At 39.9% G+C, this 21,327-nt stretch overlaps 1 protein-coding gene across 6 annotated transcripts in view; it reads left to right on the top strand.

Moving 5' to 3' along the window:
• PHKB (phosphorylase kinase regulatory subunit beta) overlaps nt 1-21,327 on the top strand; it is a 205,777-nt gene that overhangs the window by 52,306 nt on the left and 132,144 nt on the right. For all 6 annotated transcript variants that reach the window (XM_044987605.1, XM_044987603.1, XM_044987602.1 and 3 more), the window contains 3 exons: nt 501-600; nt 9,675-9,782; nt 12,530-12,610. In XM_044987605.1, coding sequence (XP_044843540.1) covers nt 501-600; nt 9,675-9,782; nt 12,530-12,610 — 289 coding nt within the window. The remainder of the gene's footprint in view (nt 1-500; nt 601-9,674; nt 9,783-12,529; nt 12,611-21,327) is intronic.

Below are 21,327 nucleotides of genomic sequence, written 5' to 3'. Positions count from 1 at the left end.
GTTTAGTGTGATTGGGCATTCTTTGCTCTCAGGAGGCCCAGGGCCTAGTCAAAATAGGTGCTATAAGCCAGAACTCAGTTGCAGTGTGGGGAAGATGGCACAGTTCTTGCATTGATGTTACTGTCCTTGGTTCTCCACAATGTTGTTGACTTTCTTTAGAACATTTTGGGAAAAATAGGAAAAAATATTGGAGTAAAAAAAAATTATCAAGGAACTTGAGTTAAGAGCTTTAATAGCACTCTTCACTCACCCACTTACTGTGTTATACAGGCAAATTTGTAGTCCACAGTTCTTTTTGCTAAGACACAGCATAAACTGAAAAATGTGCATTGTATCATGGAAAAAATGACAGGACTCTAAATGTATTAACATTAATGGGTGTCGCTATAATATAATGTTTAACTATGTAGTTAAATACTTAATTATCCAAAGCACTACTACCTTTAACTTTTTTCCTAATGCATTTGCAGTTTGTTTCATGGGTTATTTCTCTCACTCAGGCGCATTGATGATGACAAGGGAAGGACACATGAGCTGGAACATTCTGCCATAAAATGTATGCGAGGAATTCTCTACTGCTGTATGCGCCAGGCTGATAAGGTAAAAACACTGCAGTGTGGACACAAGCGCTCACTTAATTCTAAAGGATTAATTTAACTATAAGCAGTAACATCTTCCAAATACAGATAAAATTAAAAAGGCAACATAATACTTCAGTGCAGTCCAGCTAAGAAAGGACTGCTCTGATTTTCTGGGCCCAGCCATGTGAAAATGTGAAAGGTAAGAAAAGCTTCACCCTGTGTATAAATGATGGAATATATATTTCAAAATTACCTTTTTCAAATTACTCTTCAAATTTGAGCCTATGACAGGCAGCCATCTAACCAAAATGTTGATAGTTTGAGATATAGTCAGTATAGTGGTCCTATCAATCATAACAATGAGTAATGTTTTCAGCATTTATGACCTGATATTCAGAACGGCTGAATACCAGCAACTCCCATAGAAATCAGTGGGAAATGAGAGTGCTCAGAACGTTTCAAAATCAGGTCATTGACTTAGTGATTTTCCTTGGAAGAATGTGGGATTATCGGGAGCTCCTTCCTTTCCTGACCTCAGAAACCTAGAGAAAAGGAGCTTTCAACACTATGTGGTACTTCCTTGCCACTGAATTTCAGATGTTAAGAGCAAGGTACCCTGCTATTGAAGTGATGCTGGAACTTTCTTGGTCAATTGACCAGGCAGATCATTGAGTTTACTGGTCATCACTTCTCTATCTCTTTGTGGCTTAGTTTTACATTGTAATAAGTAGGTACTAGCGGAGCACCATCAACATACTCATCCCATGATCTCCCTGTTAGAAGACCCTGAATATTCTGGGATTATAACTGTTCCCCCACCCCCTCCATAGTTAAGGTTCCTAGGGAATATCTTGAAATTTCAGAATTTTGTGTAATTACGTTCTCTCACATAATACACTATTAGTGGTGGGGTTTTGTCTCTGTGTGTGTCTGCGTTCATGTGTACGATGTAGGGGGTAAGGTAGCCAAGGACAGTGGATGAGTTAAAGGGACTCTGTCTGAAAACTTGTATATACTGTTATTCCAAGTAACCTGTAAAATGAGTATAACTGAAAAGGAAAAGAGAGGATTTTTTTTCTCTATTCTATTTTGTTTACTTTGGGCATTTGACATTACTTAGTACATAGTCAATTTCACTGTTTTGTTTGATGGCCTGTTGTGCTTAGTGTCTTGTACTCTAGCATATAATGACATCACTCTCATGTACTGCTTTGTGGGACCTTACATACACTCTGTTCTCTGAGATCTGCGGGAAGGAATTCATCAGTAATATAACAGCAGGGTTGTTGCTTTTTCTATGTCCTGGGTCAAAGGGATGACCTCTTTTCCTAGCCCCTGCATGGAGTGGGAAGCAGCAGGAACTGAGATGTAGCTTAGTAGGCCCTTTTTTTCAATCTCTAGACTCTGTACAATGCTGAGGGAGCAATAGGAGCCTGACCGTGATGAGACACTTTCAGTCCCTGGACCTCTGCCGAGACCCCAGGTAGAAAATGAAACCTGGAGACAGGGAGACCCTTTTTTCTCCCCTTTTCAGTTCTCTGTATAGGGCTGCGGGATGGTAGCCCTTTATTTCCCAATATGGGGCCGTTGAGCAATGAAATGCACAACATACTTCTCTACAAGTCCCAGAAAAGAGTGAAGCAGTTGGGAGGCTTCCATGCTGTTGGTTGTTTTTTTGAAAGTGAAATAATAAACAGGAGTGTGACCAAGGGGGAATTGAGACAGTGGTAATCAAATAAATGTAAGGCATGCTATTTAAAAGATGTTCTGTCTGAAATTTGAGTTCATTTTTAAATTGTTCAATGTCAAATTCTTAGTAACATTGTCAGGTTAAAATAAAGTACCCATCCTTTCTGTGTGGGTTGATTTGACAAGGTGATATGAAGCTGTTGTAAGAGAGAGAGAATTCATCTAGGATTACTTATGAGCAGGTATCCCCAAGAGACTGAGATTTGAACTTTATGAATGGAATCTTTTTTAAAAACCAGGAATTTGTGTATCCCTTTTATTTCATGTAACTTCTATTTTGTGTTAATTTCTAAAGAGCTATGTTTGGCCACATATGAGAAGGTGTGGGGATAAAGATGGAGGAGTGATGGATCTTTCTGTAACTGCTTTTAAAGTTAAAATCTGCTGCTTTAAGTTTATTTTTTAAATGCTGCATATTTCTGTCCTTAACATACAGGAGTTTGTTGTGGAGAAAGAATCAGAGGGGGATGTGAATAATAAACAGTAAATAAGCATTGATTTAATGTTATGTATATACTGGCTGTCATTTGTTACCTTGGTTACTGTGTGTGGGGCTCTATTCAAGCAATGGAGTAGCAGAAGCAATGTGAGATGCCATTAGACACATAATTCCAACTGGAATTGTCTACAAAACATATACTGTACTTTTACAGTGGAGAGATTTATACTAGGAAAAGCATGAGTATGTATGTCAAAAATGACTGCACTTGAAATCAGTATATAATATTGCTTGTGGCTCACTAATTACACTGATTGCCTTTCTGATCAGAAGACAAACTATAGAGTAGAAGACAAACTATAACCTGAAGAATTTCTGTAATATACTGATATACTCACTGTTGTCTACACACGTACAAATACATATTAAGTAAATTGTATTATGCTATCATCCAGCATGTGAATCCCATTCCTCATTCATAGGCTATGTTGCATCTGGAATATGTACTGTGATAAATATGGCTTGTTGATCGAACAAGAAGTGTAAGAATGGTGTTGTGATGCTGTAGAAGGCAGACCTTATAGAGGCAATAATTGTGGTTATGGCACCAACTATTTATTGTACTGTATTGCTGTACTGCTTGAAGAATTATGGAATGGGATCGTCTATTGGACATTCTGCTTTGGACATGGGAAGGCTCCTCACTTGTCCTTCCCTGAGAGTGTTTTTTATTTTTATTTTTCCTGGAATGCTCTGTCTTCCTCACAGTTACTTGACAGTCCAAATTAGGTTCGTAGTTTTGTGAAATAATGGAGTGTGTATGTCACAATGAAAAGGGAAGCAAAAGGAAGTTATGCGGCACCACCATGGTTCTTTCTTACTTGTCTGCTGTTCTCCTGTTGCACTTAACAAATCTTTCTCTCTGGCTGGGATTTTCCAAAGCGGCTTAGGTGCCCAACTCTGATCAAATTTTAATGGGACTTGGGTGCCTAAATCCCTTAAACTGAGATTTTCAAAGCCGTCATGTAAATTTCTTCCTCCGCCTTCTGTCATTCTCATTTTCCCTTCACAGCTTCAATCTAGACTTTTGTTTTCAAGCCCTGTTGTCTGCTCTACTCTTTACTTCCGTCTGGTTTTCATTCTGTTTCTTCTCTTGATTCTTAATGTAGATCAGATCAGGAGTTGTAGCCATGTTCTAATAAAGATATACATAGCTCCACTGAAGCCAAATGACACTAGCCAAGCTTCTGGCCCATAGTTTATAACCATGCACTCATGTAATGTTTTTTAAAATCTTTTCTATGTTAGTTTGATAACACTAATGAAAAAATCTTTTCTTTTTGTTGCCATCTCTTTAGTCCCTTCTTTATTTCTTTCACTTTCCATTCTATCTTTTGGTTCCTTTCTTTCTTCTCCAGTCTTATAGCTTTTTACAAACGCACATCCCATTCACTCCATGCCATCTTAACCACATCATAACTACTTGAAAATATTTTGCTTCTTTACCTTCAGAAAATAAACTAGGTAAGTGGTATTGGGAGTGAAAGAAAAGGCACTTTCTGATTTGTTTCCAAAGAGGTATAAAAGAAGCATTGATGCTTGTGAGTCTCCATCATTGGAGATTTTTTTAGAGAAGGTTAGACAAATGGAATGGTCTAGATCAGTAGTCTCCAACCTTTTTATGCCCAAGATCACTTTTTGAATTTAAGGGCAACCCAGGATCTACCCCGCCCCTTCCCTGAGGCCCTGCCTCTTCCACCCCCCCCCACCAATGCTCACAGTCCCCCACCCACACTCACTTTCACCAAGCTGGCGCAGGGTTTTGGGAGGGGGTGCGGGCTCTGGGCTGGGGCTGAGGGGTTCGGAGTTTGGGAGGGGGCTCTGGGTTGGGCAGGGGGTTGGGGTGCAGGAGGGGATGAGGGATGCAAGCTCAGAGAAGGTGTTTGGGTGCAGGAAGGGACTCCAGGCTGGGGCAGACTGTTGGGGGGCAGGAACGTGTGCGGGGTGCTGGCTCTGGGAGGCGGGTAGGGCTTGGGCAGGGGGTTGGGGTGCAGGAGGGTGTATGGGGTCAGGGCTGGGGCGGGGTTGGGGTGCAGGAGGGAGTATGTGGTGCTGGCTCCGGGAGGAGGCTGGGGGTTGGGGTGCAGCCTCCTGCCAGGCGGCACTTACCTCAGTCATCTCCCGGTCGGCAGCGCAGCAAGGCTAAGGCAGGCTCCTGCCCTGACCCCATGCTGCTCCTGGAAGGGGCCAATGCGCCTCTGTGGCCCCTGGGGAGAAGCTGACTCCCTGGGGCACGTGGCTCTCTGTGCTGCCTCTCTCTGCAAGCACCACCCCCAACCTCCCATTGGCCTCTGTTCCCCCTTCCTGGCCAATGGGAGCTGTGGGGGCGGTGCTTGCAGGCAGGAGCAGTGCAGAGAGAAACACACACACACATACACGCGCAGCGCCGTTGGGGCTTGCTGGCCGCTTCCGAACTCTGCCATGGCTGGAAATCGTGATCGACTAGGAGAGTCCCCAGGATCGACCAGTTGATTGTGATCTATTGTGACCACTGGTGTAGATAATACTTAGTTCTGCCATGAGTGCAGGGGACTGAACTAGATGACCTCTTGAGGTCCCTTCCTATGATTCTATGTTTTGGAGATCACTCAGACCAGTAAAGGGTTCTGTCACCGCCTGTCTTGTAACTTTGGGTGCCTTAATGTTATGCTCTATGGCTCAGAATCCTGACACTAGGAGCCGGCGCATAAGCTTAAAGGTCTCATCCTGCCTTCTACCATCCTAGTTACTCCTTGCAGGGTGATCCCAACAGTTCTTCTAGTCCTGAGTGTCTGCAAAACCACCTAGATTGAGTTTTAAATTGCCAGATACTCAAAATTTTCCCCTCCAGTTCATCACCCCAAAGGTGTGAAAACAGCCCCCAGTTATCAGTTCATTTTCGGGGACATACTCCGCACAGTTTGCACATCAGAGCCCTAGTTGGGATAAAAATAAGCAAAAAATGTATTTGATATAAAAATCACAGATTCAAAGATGAAATATCAGAGGGGTAGCCGTGTTAGTCTGGATCTGTAAAAGCGGCAAAGAGTCCTGTGGCACCTTATAGACTAACAAACGTATTGGAGCATGAGCTTTCGTGGGTGAATACCCACTTCGTCGGATGCATTTGAATTGTCATTTGAAGGCTGCCCCTGTTTCTGGATAAAAAGCCTGGTGACTCATGGTTTTACAGAGTGGGGGGAATTCTCTGTTGCCTCAGTGTCTTTCCATTAACTTTAATGGTTCATCATTGTCTTTTCCTGGTTTGGACATTGGGTGGGTACTAGAAGCTGGGTTTGTGTAAACAACTGCCTTGGGAGGTGCCCTCCCTGTGTGATTGTTTCCTCACCCTGTTGTGAGGTGATGCTGTAATTGCATAGTTACATTTACAGTTTTCTACATATATACATTAATAATCAGTGTGTGTGTGTGTGTGTGTGTGTGTGTATAATGACTGTCAAGTTCAGCACATTAAAAGCTTCCATAAAAGAACTTATTTGACATATTTTTATACACAATAGCATTGTAGAACATCTGTTGATTCATTTGCTTATTCTTCGGGATTCAGACCCTCTGTCCTCTCTGAGTGTCTGAGCCCTGATTATCACAAAAGCAGCAAAGAGTCCTGTGGCACCTTATAGACTAACAGACGTATTAGTGCATGAGCTTTCGTGGGTGAATACCCACTTCGTCGGATGCATCCCACGAAAGCTCATGCTCCAATACGTCTGTTAGTCTATAAGGTGCCACTGGACTCTTTGCTGCTTTTACAGATCCAGACTAACACAGCTACCCCTCTGATACCTGATTATCACAATGCTGTTGCAAAAAAGGAGCCATGAAATCAAATTTGATTCTGTGAGTACATTTCAAACGCATGAATTCAAAATGAGTGTGATAAGCGCTAGTATATTTTCCCATAGCTCGCTACAATTTTGATTTCAATAAAATGAGCTCTTTAGCCCTTCAGTTTATCTAGCCAATAGCTGTTATGATGTACTTCTAAAAAAAATACCAAGTAGAATCTAAGTAAGGATAAACCAGATGCTTAGTATTCTGTATGTAATTTAGACTAGAGAAGTGATTACACAGATCTTTGTTTTTGTCATTCCCAACCAGGATAAGAAATGCTGAATGTTTTCTCTTGTTCTTTACTATTTCCATGGTGTTGCATTTTGTTCCCAGACACCATGCCCCACTAATCTCTAAAGTTTATAGAGCTTGTTTTTTGCTTAAATTTTTTAAGTTAGTCTTTTTAACAGCTTCAGACCTCAAAACACAGTTATACAATTTCCTTTGAGTATCTTTAATCATTTAGTACTTGCTATTTCCTTTGCATAGTGATTATATTTAAATTCTCATGTTGTGTTCCTGTATGTACTGAAGAAAAATGCAAATGACACAGCACCATAATATCAATTGAAGCTGTTGTTTAGTTAGCTAGGTGAGATCTGCATGCTTTTGATCAGTGTTGGATGAAAAAGATACCTTTTGATATAATCCAGGCACCTTAGTCTGAAGCAACCAAAAAAGTATGTGTAAGACCTTAGGTGTAAAAAAAGCAGTAAGTTTCATGCTGCTGTGCAAGTAAAGAACTCTATAAGAATTTGTGTGCGCTTGTGTGTTGATATATATAGATATATAGATATATATATATAGATATATATATAGATAGATATAGATATATAGATATATATAGATATAGATATATAGATATATATAGATATAGATATATATAGATATATAGATATATATATATTTTTAATTATCTATTTTAAGCCTCTTCTGGTGGCAGTGCACTGGTGTATCTTGGCTAGTAAAGACTGATTCTTTGAGGTAACAGAATTGCTCTTTTTCATCCCTTATGTTAAAAATGCAGGAGGTAATGCTCCCAGCCAAAAAAAAAAAAGCACATCAGCAATTGAATCTTTATGTAATTACCTTTTAAAAGAAATAAATTAAGAAAATCCTAGGCATATTGCAAGGAAGGGCAAGCTTGTGTGTTTAAAAAAAAAAAAAAAGTATGAAATTAAAGTTAATATGGATGCAATAAAACCATACAGCGAAAGCATGGAATAGGATCTTTCACCCAGAGGGGAAAATGTGCATAAAGAAAACCTTTTTCAGTCTGCAGAATAACCGAACAAATGGAATGTAGCAGAAAACATTGTCTGAAGCAGGCCTGCACAACTCGTAAAGTGGCAAAGCCATATTACTCCAAAGAAAACAACTGATGGCCGAAAACCCCAGGCCCTGTGGAAACACCCCCCCAGCTCCGCCCAGCCCCAGCGAAACACACACCCCTAGCGCCACCCAGCCCCATGGAAACAACCCCCCATCCAGCGTTGCCCGCCCCATGTAAACAAATCCTCCTTCCCCAGCGCCACCCCACCGAAACAGCTGTGGGCAGAAAAGCTGGGGGAGAGGGAGAAACAGTGCACATAGGGTGACCAGATCACAGCAGTAAAATAGGATCTGCCCCCTCCCCGCTCGGCCCCACCATCACACCCCTCTTCAACCCCCCAGGGGTCACTATGTTACTGTACACAGCAGTACCAAAACTTTAAATACTGAAAATGGATACCCCCCTCCAGCCACCGACTCGCTGCTCGCCTCCTCACCCCCTGCCCCAGTATAAAGCCTCGCTGCCACTGCCCGACCACCTGCTCGGCTCGTCATCCCCCCATGAAATAAGAGGAGGGGAAAAGGGGGACAGTTTGAAGGGATTTTCTGGGTCTATAAACTAAGGGGAGGGAAAAGGGGGGCAGTGTGAAGGGATTGGATGTGACTGTCCAACACACAAACACAGGGGCTGCAGGGAGCCGGGGGTTGGGGAGACAGTGTGTTAAGGGCCGGGGAGGGGGAAGGTCGAGGCAGGACAGCTGTAACACACACACCGAGACACACATACATCTCTGGGATGAGCTTGGGTCAGGGGGTTGGGGTGCAGGAGGGGGTGAGGGGTGCAAGCAATGCTACTCCTTACATACATCTCCCCTGGGGATTTTCTGGCTGCCCACAGACAGTTCAAATCCCCCCACCCACCCCGATCACTACGGAGGCCACCCTGGGACCAACCAGCGCAGTAACCGCCCTGCCCCCAACTGAAGAGGGAGGCTTGGGGGGGATCTCAGCCCAGTCCCCCCACCCTCCCGAGCTGCGCTCAAGCCCAGGCTGGGCGCCCCTCCCCTCGCTTGGCACTTACCGGCTCTGCCTCGTGCCCAGCGCATCCCACCTCAGCGGGCCCCGGAAGTGACACACCCACTGTACGCTAGGCGAGGGGAGCGGGAGACGGAGCCAAATGCAGTTCTGGCCGTTAGGGCGGTTGGAGTGCGGTGTGTGCGCTCGGGGCTGTGAGGTGCTTCCCCCTTCCCCCCCCCGGGATTGGGTGAACCCAGCAGCCCCACCCTGCCGCTTGCCCACGGGCCGCACAGTGAGCCCACGCGGGCCACATATTTTGCAGGCTTGGTCTGAAGTGTTGTCCTCATAGTCGATATTGTGTGAATGCTTAGCAAGTAGCACTAGAAAGGAGATGGAAATTACTGAATGTCTATGTAGCAATCTACTTGTGTTCACAGTAGAGAAACTCCTTGATCATGAAACAAGAGTATGGAATGAAATTACATGTATAAAGAAGCCATTATTAAATTGAACAATTCTATCATTTGAAGAAAAAAATATATAAACTGGAGTCAAATACTACTTTGTTATTTGGTGCTAATTCACATAAAACTTTATTCAGTGTTAATTCACTAATAGATTGACACTTGCATGACACCTTAAAATACCTGTCATAGATGGTGAACTTGTTGGGTAGGGGTGTATTTATAATCAGTTTATTTCATTTTTTGAAAATTTGCCTCTAGGTTCAGCAGTTTAAGCAAGACCCCAGACCATCCAAATGCTTTCATTCTGTTTTCAGTGCACATAGTGGAGATGAAGTCTTCTCCCATGATGAATATGGCCATCTTCAGGTAAAAAAAAAAAAAAAAGTTCTCTTAAATGTGATTGCAGAATTGGTTGCCTTTTATATAATATTACTACTGAATCTAATGCTCTTTCATGATGGATGTTTCTTTATAGTCTGACAAGATTTACAGAATTTTATAAATTGAGATGTCTGCTGTAACTATATTGAAAGGATCAAACTGTTTTGAAATCTGACTCCAAGCTGTATATCTTGTGCAGAAGATATCAATGCAACTGTTTTTAAAAAAAAAAGTGATTTTTCAATGAATAAATGACCCAGCATAAAAATAGTTTCTGTACATACTGTATTATCAATAAATTGAAGGATTGCAATAATCTTATATTGGATACTATATTTTTATTACTGTACCCAGCCACATTTTCCAGAAAGCTTAGAAGTTTTAATTAACTTTTAAAAGATTTAAAAGACACTGCAAACTGCTGTTTTGTTTGTTTTTAATTTGTTATTCTCTGTTGTTCTCTTCTAAGATTGGAAAATATAAATTCTGTACTTTTTTTTGTCCTTTTCCACTTGCCAGATATTGATTTGCCCTCCACTGTATAACCGTGAAGTTTCTTATGTAACTGACACCAAATTCATTTCATTTGTGTTCATTAGCATCCTTATTTATAACAGAATATGCTGGCACAGCTCTAAGAACAGTGATGTTGCTCCTGAAACAACAGAGCTAGAACCAAAGCACAAAATATTGTGTCGTTAATCAAGTGTGGTTGTTATACTGGGAATTATTTAATTTCTTGGTGCCAATATGGCCAATTATTCCCTTCATAAAATATACCCGTTTTGGAGTCAGAAAGCTCTGTTAAAGACAGTTTCCTGCACATCATTTCATGGATGGAGTGTTATGACCCAATCTGCTGCTGAATGAAACCTGCTGAACATGCACATGTCTATAGATTGTGAGAGAAATTACATGGCTCTTGGTAAATCTGAATAAGGCTGGGGAAATTGCCTGGTATTCTAAGCATCTCTTCCTCACAGCAATGCTACTCCTTCTGGACTTGAGCTAATGCAGTTTCTGTAGCTGGTGGCTGCCATGAAAACCACATACACAACAAAATGGGGATGTGGGATATAATCCTGACTAAAGTCAGTGTAACGTTTTGTGACAAATTCCCTGTTAATTTGCAAGGGAACAATGCCGTGGAAAGAGAGCAGCCCTCCCTCCTACTGCCAACAAGTCTCTTCCACACTGTGGCACATCAGCATCATGGAGTGGAAGTGCAGGGGCTTCTGTAAGATTGAGGGGTGGAAAGATGGGAAGGGGCATGTTGCAAAATCACTACAGCCTCTTGGTCCTCATCCTCTTTCCCAGTCCATTATGTTTGTGTTTGGTTCCCTTTAAATTATGTTACAACATAGGAGCAATAGGTTCCGAAAGAACCTTAAAATGCAATACATAAAATAAAATTGATAAAATATTACAGCTACAAAGAGTGTAGTTAATATGATCTGATGTAAATCTTTATAACTTTTGGAAATATCTGGGAAGTATAAGAGAGAGAGAGATGCCAGTCTTTTTCTGAAATAGTTACACTCTAGTTCTGTTATCCAGTTCTGTCACCCTAGTAAGTGGCCTAAAAATAAGAGAATCATAAAAGGTTTAGAATTTGGAGGGTATTCTTAAGCATGTTTAAAAAAAAATTCAAGGAAGGTCATAGTTTGAGTCCAGACTATTTCTTTAAATCCCACACACTGAAGTGAAAGCTTGTATTAATTTCTTAAACAACTTACTGATAAATATGAACACTTTATATGTCACTAATTTAATATCTGAATCACCATAATTATATGAATCCTATATTATACAAGAATGTTATCATGATATCATTGTTTTTGCTTCATTGATGTTTCTTCTGATATTCTGGTGTAATGGTACTCGTGTGAATGCTAAGGCAGTTGATAACCTAATGGTCTATTAGTGATTGGTAACAGAAGAAAACAACTCATTTTTTCATAAATGTAATTTAATCATATGCTGAACAGTTGATTAAAATTAATACTTCTCTCCAGGTGGTTGCATTAATGCTTTGTTTGTTAGGACTTAAATGGTCTGTTTTCCAGATATGCAGACTACTGTTTAAGCCAGTGGTTCTCAAACTTTTGTACTGGTAATCCCTTTCACATAGCAAGCCTCTGAGTGCAATCCCCCCTTATAAATTAAAAACACTTTTTTGTATATGTAATACCATTAAAATGCTGGAGGCAAAGCGGGATTTAGGGTGGAGGCTGACAGTTCGCGACCTCCCCCCCCATCTAATAACCTTGTGACCCCCTACGGGTCCTGACCCCCAGTTTGAGAACCCCTGGTTTAAGCTATTACTTGCTTCTTCTAGTGCTTCACTTTGCAATAACTGTCATTTACATATATTTGAGACGGCTTGTCACAGGTGATTGTGAAATAATTGCCTATGGCTCAAAACAGTATTCCCAAGCAAAAAGTTTTAATATCATAGATTTCAAGGAAAGCTTTAAAAACAAATGTAAAAGCAGTTGTTTACAACACTATTGCTGCAGTTCTCTTGATCAAGTGTTCCACATCAGTACACTTACATTCCATGTGTAATACTACAACGGATGAAATTTCTTAAGAACATAACCATGTCATAGCACAAAAGCTCCCTTTTCTCTATCTAATATCACATTTTTGTTTTGAAATTCAATTGGTCTGCTATGACCCCATAAAAGTAAAGTATGCTTCTTTTTTTTTTATCCTTTTCTTCACTTCAGATAAATGCTGTATCACTGTTCCTCCTCTACCTGGTTGAGATGATATCCTCAGGACTGCAGATTATCTACAATACAGATGAGGTATTAATTAAATTCTGACATTAATCAGTTATGCATGTTGAAGATTTCTCTTGCCTTTTACTTAGTTTATTAACCATAAAATTGAATGAGTTTCTTCCTGCATTTAGGTAATTGGTCATCTAGAGATGCATCAAAAAGCCACTTATTTTTAAATGATTGCCATATTAAAGATAAACTGAATATATAACAAATAGGTGATAAAATGGCACAGCTACACAAGTGCTTTTTAACATGATCTGACATAATCTTTAAAACTTTTAGAACTGTATGGGAATCATAAGAATGAGAGATTTACCAGTTTCTTCTGGGATAGTTATTTTATCCTGTTCTCTCTCTCTTTTCAGTGGCTTGAAAACAAGTTATTCTCTTTTTTGCATCACTTTTTGCCCCATTCCCTAATAGATCTTCAAGTTCCATGCATAAAAAAAATCAAACTATTGTAAACCACAAGTGAAACATCAGTTATTATGACGACATTTTTTCCTACTTTGGATATGGGTTAAATAAGAATGTTAGAAACAGCAGCTCTAATGCACCAAAAATATATATATATATCAAAATAAAAAACTCAAAACCCAGGAAATGTAGAAAAGTATTGTAGTATGTTTAAAGAAAAAAGGATATCTTAGTAAGGCAACATCCCACCCAGTTGGCCTTCCTTGCCTGTAAATTGGGAGATTTGGCACAGTATGACATGGCTGAGTGGAGCCTGTAAAGAAAAGGTAAGTGTTCAATAAGCTTTGATAAGAACATGTCAGGGATAGTCAATTTGGGTGGACGTATTCCTGGAGGTTTCATTGCATGACATAATCTTTCATTCTGGGGACTCCAGGACAATCCTGGAGGCTTGGCAACCCTAGTCAAGGATGACATCATCCACCAGTGAATTTCAGTTGACTGTGTAACAGAGGTTGAGTAGGAAAAAGTGGGAATCACTCACTCTGATACATGAAGATGGAACTTATTTGGAGTCAATGGTAATATACATGTGGATGAATTATATTCAGTATTTTTAGTAGAAGTTTTAAACCATTTTATTTAAATAAAAGTAACATAGTTATATCAGAAAAGTATGTTCATTTTTGAGCTTGAAAGGGACACAAATAGATCATGAGCTGTTAATAGTTTTAATCTGAGCACAAAGTGCTCTTCCCCAGAGCTCAAGTTTTATTTCATCACTCTCACTTATTTCACACTGGTCTCAAATTAAATCTTTAATCAATCACTTCTCTTGAGTTACAGCACATTCTTTCCAGAATTCCTGATATAAATCAGCTTAGAGGTGTTCCTGGCTTCCTTCAAATGGATGTGTTAGTATGTGCATTATTCAATTATATAATGTATTTAATCAAACACAGAAGACCCAACTTAGAACTTTAGGGGTATAGTGAGTTGTACTCTTATTAACGTGAACCAGAATTTACTGCTAGTTGTACACATCACCCTAAAACAAACTTGAAGCAGTAAAACAACGTCATGTCTATAAAATTTCAGACAGTAAATTGTTGTTTGGCATGTTGGCCATGATGTTGTTTTTTAGTTAGAAGTTATTTGCCAAACTTGCACAATCAAAATGTGTAATTTAAAATCTAAATATTTTACTGTTAAACTTCTTCTGGTGTATTAGAAAGTTGACCCCAGATAACCTTGGTATTTTGTGGGGAATGGAATGGGGGAGAATGTACATGATCATCTACGAATCCCACCTCTCCTTCTTTGTGCTCACCACTACTTAACCAGATACTAGTGAAATGGTTATAAGTAGTATTTGTTGAACAGTTTGTGTGTTTACATGGAAAGACAAAATCTTGTCTAAAACTGTGTATTTACTTAGCCTGACATATTACATTGCTTTGCTTGTGTTATCACCTAATAAAGGTTTGCTTTTATTTATACAATCTCAAGGACAAGTGATAGTGTAGAAGAGATTGGTTCCCTGCACCTGAGACATTCCCATTCTTAAGGTTGGAATGTGGAGTCCACTGTTGTCTGAGTCTGTTAATCAGCATTTGCTTAGTGAATATCAATTGAACACTACTAGTCTTTAATGTGAGAAAATACAGTTGAAAGGCCTTTTTCTTTCCTCCTCATTGTCATAGAGTGGGGAGTGAGGAAAAAAAAAAGGGAAAAACTTAAATTTTCTTACCTATTTTGTAGTGCCCAAAACAGGGCTTTTTCCTTCTTTAATTTCTGATTATAAATGTGTTTTTCAGCTGTTTTATATTAAATTTCTTCAACATTGCAAAAACAAAAAGTGTATTTTTCTAAGTATTTTCCAAGAATGTTTGCTTCTCTTTACTGGTTACCACCTATTAATTGTGTACTTTTTTCCCATGATGGTTATCAGTGGGTTTTTAAAAAAAACACTTTTCTTTGCTTATGGCTGGTGTATGGGCTGCTAAAATCTGCCACTGTCATCTCATATTCCAGGAATGAATAGGTCAGATACCTGAAATGGAAGGTGTCCATGTTAAATGGGTTCATTGTTTTTTTTGTTTTTCCATAGCACTTACATTCTGGGTAGCTTTTCCCTCTCTGCAACCCAAAATTAGAAAGATCTGGGACAACATCTGTATATGATGCCTCCATAGAGCAAGTGTTTGACAGTATTTGTTTGTTGCATTTTTAGATTTACTTTTATATCTTCTGGTATCATTTTATAATTGGTTAACACTTTTGCGAATTTCTAATTTGCTTCATGGTTTAACGTAAGTGTACCATGGAAATCAGGTCTACTTGGCACAAAAATTAGGTTCTTTGTGCTGCAGACTACATTTAAATGCTAAAATCATATATGCAATTGAGTTGCTTGATTACTAAAGTTTTACTAAGGTAGCATACATTATCATGCACTGTTATGTTAATATCTTGTTTTTGACCCATATGTCAAACAGCTAATTTACACCAGTCAGGGATGTGGCCCGTACATTTTTTTCCGCTGTAATTTATGCTGGTGCTCTTAATTTAGAGTTTGAGACACTTAGACTTTTAAAATACTTATTACTATATAGCACTTAAGGGTGGTATATTCTCCTTATTCTCTGTCACTGTCAAGTGGTAGGTGAAATCATAGGATTTGTTACTGATATGAAAAGCGGATATAGAACGTTCTAATGGACTAGAAAGCAATCAATCCTATTTGATTTATGTAAGACTTATGTCTAGACATCCATAATTAGAATAGGTTGGCTGTTGTGTTGCCACCAATCAAGTTGTCAAGCAATGTAAGGATGTATTCAAATTAGCCCCATGTGTTGTTCTTCCAACACTGCTGAACTAAACAGTAGTTTTTATCATTAATGTGATAGATTAGTAGTAAACTCATATTTATGATGTTGTATTTACGTACAGCGCTTCAGCGGCTCAGCTGTGCCACTGTAGCGCTTTAGCGAAGACTCTTGTACGTTGAAAGAAAAGCTTCTCCCGTTGTCATAGTTAATTCACCTCCCTGAGGGGCAATAGTTACATTGACTGGAAAAGCTTTCCCATTGACATAGCGTCTGCACGAGGGCTTAGATCGGTATAACTATGTTGCTCGGGTGTGTGTATTTTTCACACCCCTGAGGGTATGTCTACACTACGGGATTATTCCGATTTTACAGAAACCGGTATTTGGAAACAGATCGTATAAAGTCGAGTGCACACAGCCATCTAAGCACGTTAATTCGGCGGTGTGCGTCCATGTACCGAGGCTAGAGATGATTTCCGGAGCGTTGCACTATGGGTAGCTATCCCATAGTTCCCGCAGTCTCCCCCATCCATTGGAATACTGGGTTGAGATCCCAATGCATGATGGGGCAAAAATATTGTCACAGGTGATTCTGGGTAAACGTCCGTCAGTAAATCCTCCCTCTGTGAAAGCAACGGCAGACAATCATTTCGCGCCCTTTTCTCTGGATTGCCCTGGCAGACACCATGAAGCCCGGAACGGCAACCATGAAGCCCGTTTAGCCTTTTTTCACTGTCACTGTATGTCTACTGGATGCTGCTGACAGATGCAGTACTGCAGTGCTACACAGCAGCATTCCCTTGCCTTTGCAAGTTAGCAGAGACAGTTACCAGTCATATTGTACTGTCTGCTGCTCTCATGGGTGCTCCTGGCTGGCCTCGGTGAGGTCAGTCAGGGGCGCATGGACAAAAATAGGAATGACTCCCCAGGTCATTCCCTTCTTTAAGTTTTGTCTAAAGGTAGAGTCAGTCCTGCCTAGAATATCAGGCAAGCCTACTAAAGAACCAGAGAGGCAAACAGCCGCTCCGGGTCAGAGCCCCAGACATCCTGCAGAAATGATGAGCTGCATGCCATTTTAGAGTGTGCCCCTGCAAAAACCCCACCCGTTGCTTCCCTTCTCCCCCACCCCTCCTGGGCTACCGTGGCAGTTATCCCCCCATTTGTGTGATGAAGTAATAAAGAATGCACGAATAAGAAACAACACTCACTTTATTGCGTCTGCAATCAGAGATAAAAGGGAGGGGGAGAGGCAGCCTCCAGTTGCTGTGATATTCCAGGCAAGACTGAATCTCCATTAGACATTAAAGGGGGGGACGGGAGAGCAGCCACCAGCTGCTTTGATATTCCAGGCAGGACAGAATCTCCAGGAGACAAAGTTTAAAGAAGGGAATAACCGGGAGTCATTCCCATTTTTGCCCAGGTGCCCCTGGCCGACCTCACTGAGGCCAGCCAGGAGCAATCACGGGATGATGATGACGGATACCAGTCATATTGTACTGTCTGCCATCAGGAAGGGAAGGGAATGCTGCTGTGTAGCGCTGCAGCACTGCGTCTGCCAGCAGCATCCAGTAGACATACGGTGACATTGAAAAAAGGCGAGAAACGATTTTTTCCCCTTTTCTTTCACAGGGTGGGACTGACGACATATACCCTGAACCACCCGCGACAATGTTTTTGACCCTTCTGGCATTGGGAGCTCAGCCAAGAATGCAAATTGTTTTCAGAGAGTGCAGGAACTGTGGGATAGCTAGAGTCCTCAGTCCCCCCTCCCTCCCTCCATGAGCGTCCATTTGATTCTTTGGCTTTCCATTACACTTGTCTCAGCTCCTTAAGTTTCACCAGCACTGTGTTGAGTCCCTGTTGTGGCCTCTGTCCATCATGGCCTTGGAGATTTTTTCAAATGTTTTGGCATTTCGTCTTTTGGAACGGAGTTCTGATAGAACAGATTCATCTCCCCATACAGAGATCAGCTTCAGTATCTCCCATACGGTCCATGCTGGAGCTCTTTTTTGATTCTGGGACTGCATGGTCGCCTGTGTTGATCGGCGCTCCACGCTGGGCAAACAGGAAATGAAATTCAAAATTCGCGGGGCTTTTCCTGGCTACCTGGCCAATGCATCCGAGTTCAGATTGCTGTCCAGAGCGGTCAGAATGGTGCACTGTGGGATAGCTCCCGGAGGCCAATACCATCCAATTGCGGCCACACTAACCCTAATCTGAAATGGCAATACCGATTTCAGCGCTACTCCCCTCGTCGGGGAGGAGTACAGATATCGGTATTAAGAGCCCTTTATATCAATATAAAGGACTTTGTTGTGTGGACGGGTGCAGGGTTAATGCGATTTAACACTGCTAAATTCGATATAAACTCGTAGTGTAGACCAGGCCTGAGCGATGTAGTTATACCAGTATAGGCCTGCAGGGTAGACCTGGCCTATGTATCTTTGCATAGGAACAGAAGGTTACAGACTTTAACAGTATGCCTTACAGAAATGTCTGTTATGATGTAATAGCAATGCAGCCATATACTCGCTCTCTCTGAAAACCTCTTGTTTCCTTAAACTTCTGAACCACTTTCCATTATAAGAGTTTCTCTTCCCATCATCATTTAATTTTTAAAAAAACCTTTGATATGCACTTGCATTGAATAAACTAGATTGATCTTTCACAGCTGGCAGGTTATGGTGATTCAGCATTTATTTTGGGACAAGCATAAAACAAACCACAGGTGTGTTTCTTCTCATTTTAGCTACTTAGGAGAAGGGCAAAATAACAGAAGAAAATAAAGAAAAGAGAAAAAAATGTAATTGCTTACACAAAAAATTAACAGCCTCGCCTTCATCATTCATTCAAACAGACCACTCATACAAAGGAATTCTCTGTTTGGAAAACAAACAAATAACTAGACAGTGAATGAATTTGAAACACCAGAAATTAGTTACCTAGATGCCAAACCCTTCTCTTAAAACATAAAGAGCTTGATGGCACATTACACATGGAATTTGTTTTTCTCTCTTGTTCAGGGAAAACAGTCTTCACTCATCCTTTTCTGAGATGTTATGCACCTTTATTAGATGCTACCCTGCTCCTTTCATGTTAGAAATATTTATTGGCGCCATATCTAAATCGTAGAATATATTTCTGCTATTACCATTATTCTTTTTATGATGCCAGTTTTCTTCAATAAAGAGGAAGAACCTTCAATAAATGAAGGGTCTTCAGAGGACACTGAACTCTCCCCAGGGCAACAGAGAGAACAATAAATGTAGAAGTATCTAAAAACAAATTGGGTACATAACAGGGTGGAATATAATGGGATGCTCATGAGGCCATCTCATAGTTAAATAACTCACTTGGAAATATTACTTCTAAATGTTTTGGTACATAATATCTTTGCAGTACCATGTTATACACTAGAAGAAAATGTTTTTGTAAATGTCCACTTTTTATTTAAGTACAACGTATGTAGATAGAGCTGGTAGAAACCTTTATTCTTCATGTTACCTAATACTTTCCACTATAAAAGATTGCTATGACCTTTTTTTGAGAAGCACTAACTGTTCAGCTGTTTGCAGCAAACCTTTAAAATTGCAAGGTCAGAGCCCTGGGGCTAGAGATGTGCCTTTTGCTTGGCCCATGAAATTTGTTTAGGTTTGGATGAAATGTAAACTGTTAAACTGTAATTTCCCGTCTCTCACTTGTGTTCCTCAGGAAATTCCTGGCATGAGAATATAATTCCATATTCAGTGCAGGGTTTGGATTATGTTCGGTAAATAAAGTAGAGGCCATATATTGAATGATGAAGATGAAAAGAAATATTGAAAAGTCCCACCTTCTCTGAGCAGGAGAGTCAGCAGTCCTGGGGAAAAACAGTGCATAATCATGTGATTAAAGGCTATATCATTATGCATATGTGGGCTGAATTAAGATTACATAAGCAACCTAAATTCTGATATTCTCTATCTTTTGAGTGCTTTCCTTTTCAACCTAAATAGCCTCCTTTTAACAAAGGGTGGTTTTGTGGGTTTTTGTTGTTGTTGTTGTTTGGTTTTTTGGTTTTTTTTGGTTTTTTTTTTGGTTCTTAATTAATAATGATGAGGGAGAGACTATATCTGGTTAGGTTTTTATTTAAACTATACCCATGTGCTTATCTTCATTAGGGCATATTAAAAAAAAAAAAAAAACAACTGATGACCCAAAAGAGATGTGATAATCTGAAATGAGACAAGTTTTAAAAGATGGAAAAGAAGCCAAAATGTTAATGGGAAACCATGTCAAGTGGTGAAACTTTGTTAGTGTGCTTATTACAATTACAAACATGTTTGTTTCGGATGGCTCGCCTTACCAAACCGTATTTGCAGGATTTATGGAGATTATGGAATACATTGCTTCTTCTAGTATGTAATTTTATGTCAAATTATTCCAGGTTGGTGGATATTTTTATGCTGTGAGAAGATGAATTTAGTGGTAACATACAAAATTGTCCCATTACAAGCAGGTGTATAAAATGCAGTTTTAAATTCCTTTCCCTAATTAACTTAAATGCAGCTTAACAGTTTCCACTACTAGATAGTGTATTTTGTAGGATACTGAATTTTTAAAGGGGGAAAAAACCTTAATCCTTTATTCACTTGTGAAATGTTGCCCTATTGTTCTCTTATATTTATAGCTCAACCAAAATAACTACAGAAAAATTCGTTTTTGTTTAAATATTACTCTGCTTTTAAATATCTATTAGTTTTCTTTTTCCTAAAGCCAAGAGAGCCTTTGTCACAATACAGGACACATTTTTCTGAAAGTCAAGCCTTCTTTTAGGCCATTTTTGAATGTTTCATTTATTTCTCATTTAGAAAGTTAATTTGTGTAGGATGTGTACTGTACATTGAGTGCAGTGAAGTAGTTCATCACTACTTTTTTTCCTCCTCAGAGATCAATGAATTAGATCTGTTAGAAGGCCTGAAAAGTTTAACAATTTTAGAAACAAGTTTAATGGGTTTTGTTTCCTTGTGATTAATTGTAAGGTTAGTTAAACTCACTTAAAATAGAAGTTGTGGTCATTTTCTATTAGTTGCATTTTTATTACAAAACATATAGTAGAACACAGTAACTTCCAAAATATTTAAAGTTCTAAGTAAGCATGTAAAGCAAGCCAGCAAAAAAAAATGTAAAAAACCTAATGGTACGTGTTGCAATAATTCTGATCAAACGAATTATTTGGTTAAACGACTTAAAAATGAGGCCAAAGAATTTAATAAAATGCTCAAGTGGTTCACTGAATTAAATAGCTAAATAAATTAAACTTTCCTCTCTATAGTCTTGTTTATTTTCTTTCATGTTAAAAAAACACCAAGAAGATTTCTGGGATTCCCTTCAACCTTGCCCTGAAAGCAAGGCCGGCTCTAGGCACCAGCAAACCCAAGCATGTGCTTGGGGCGGCACATTTTCAAGGGCGGCATTCAAGCCATCTTTTTTGCTTTTGGTGGCAAAG

This window comes from Mauremys mutica, chromosome 14 (genome assembly GCF_020497125.1).
Source record: "Mauremys mutica isolate MM-2020 ecotype Southern chromosome 14, ASM2049712v1, whole genome shotgun sequence".
Lineage (NCBI taxonomy): Eukaryota > Metazoa > Chordata > Testudines > Geoemydidae > Mauremys > Mauremys mutica.
This window is presented reverse-complemented; position numbering and strand designations above follow the sequence as displayed.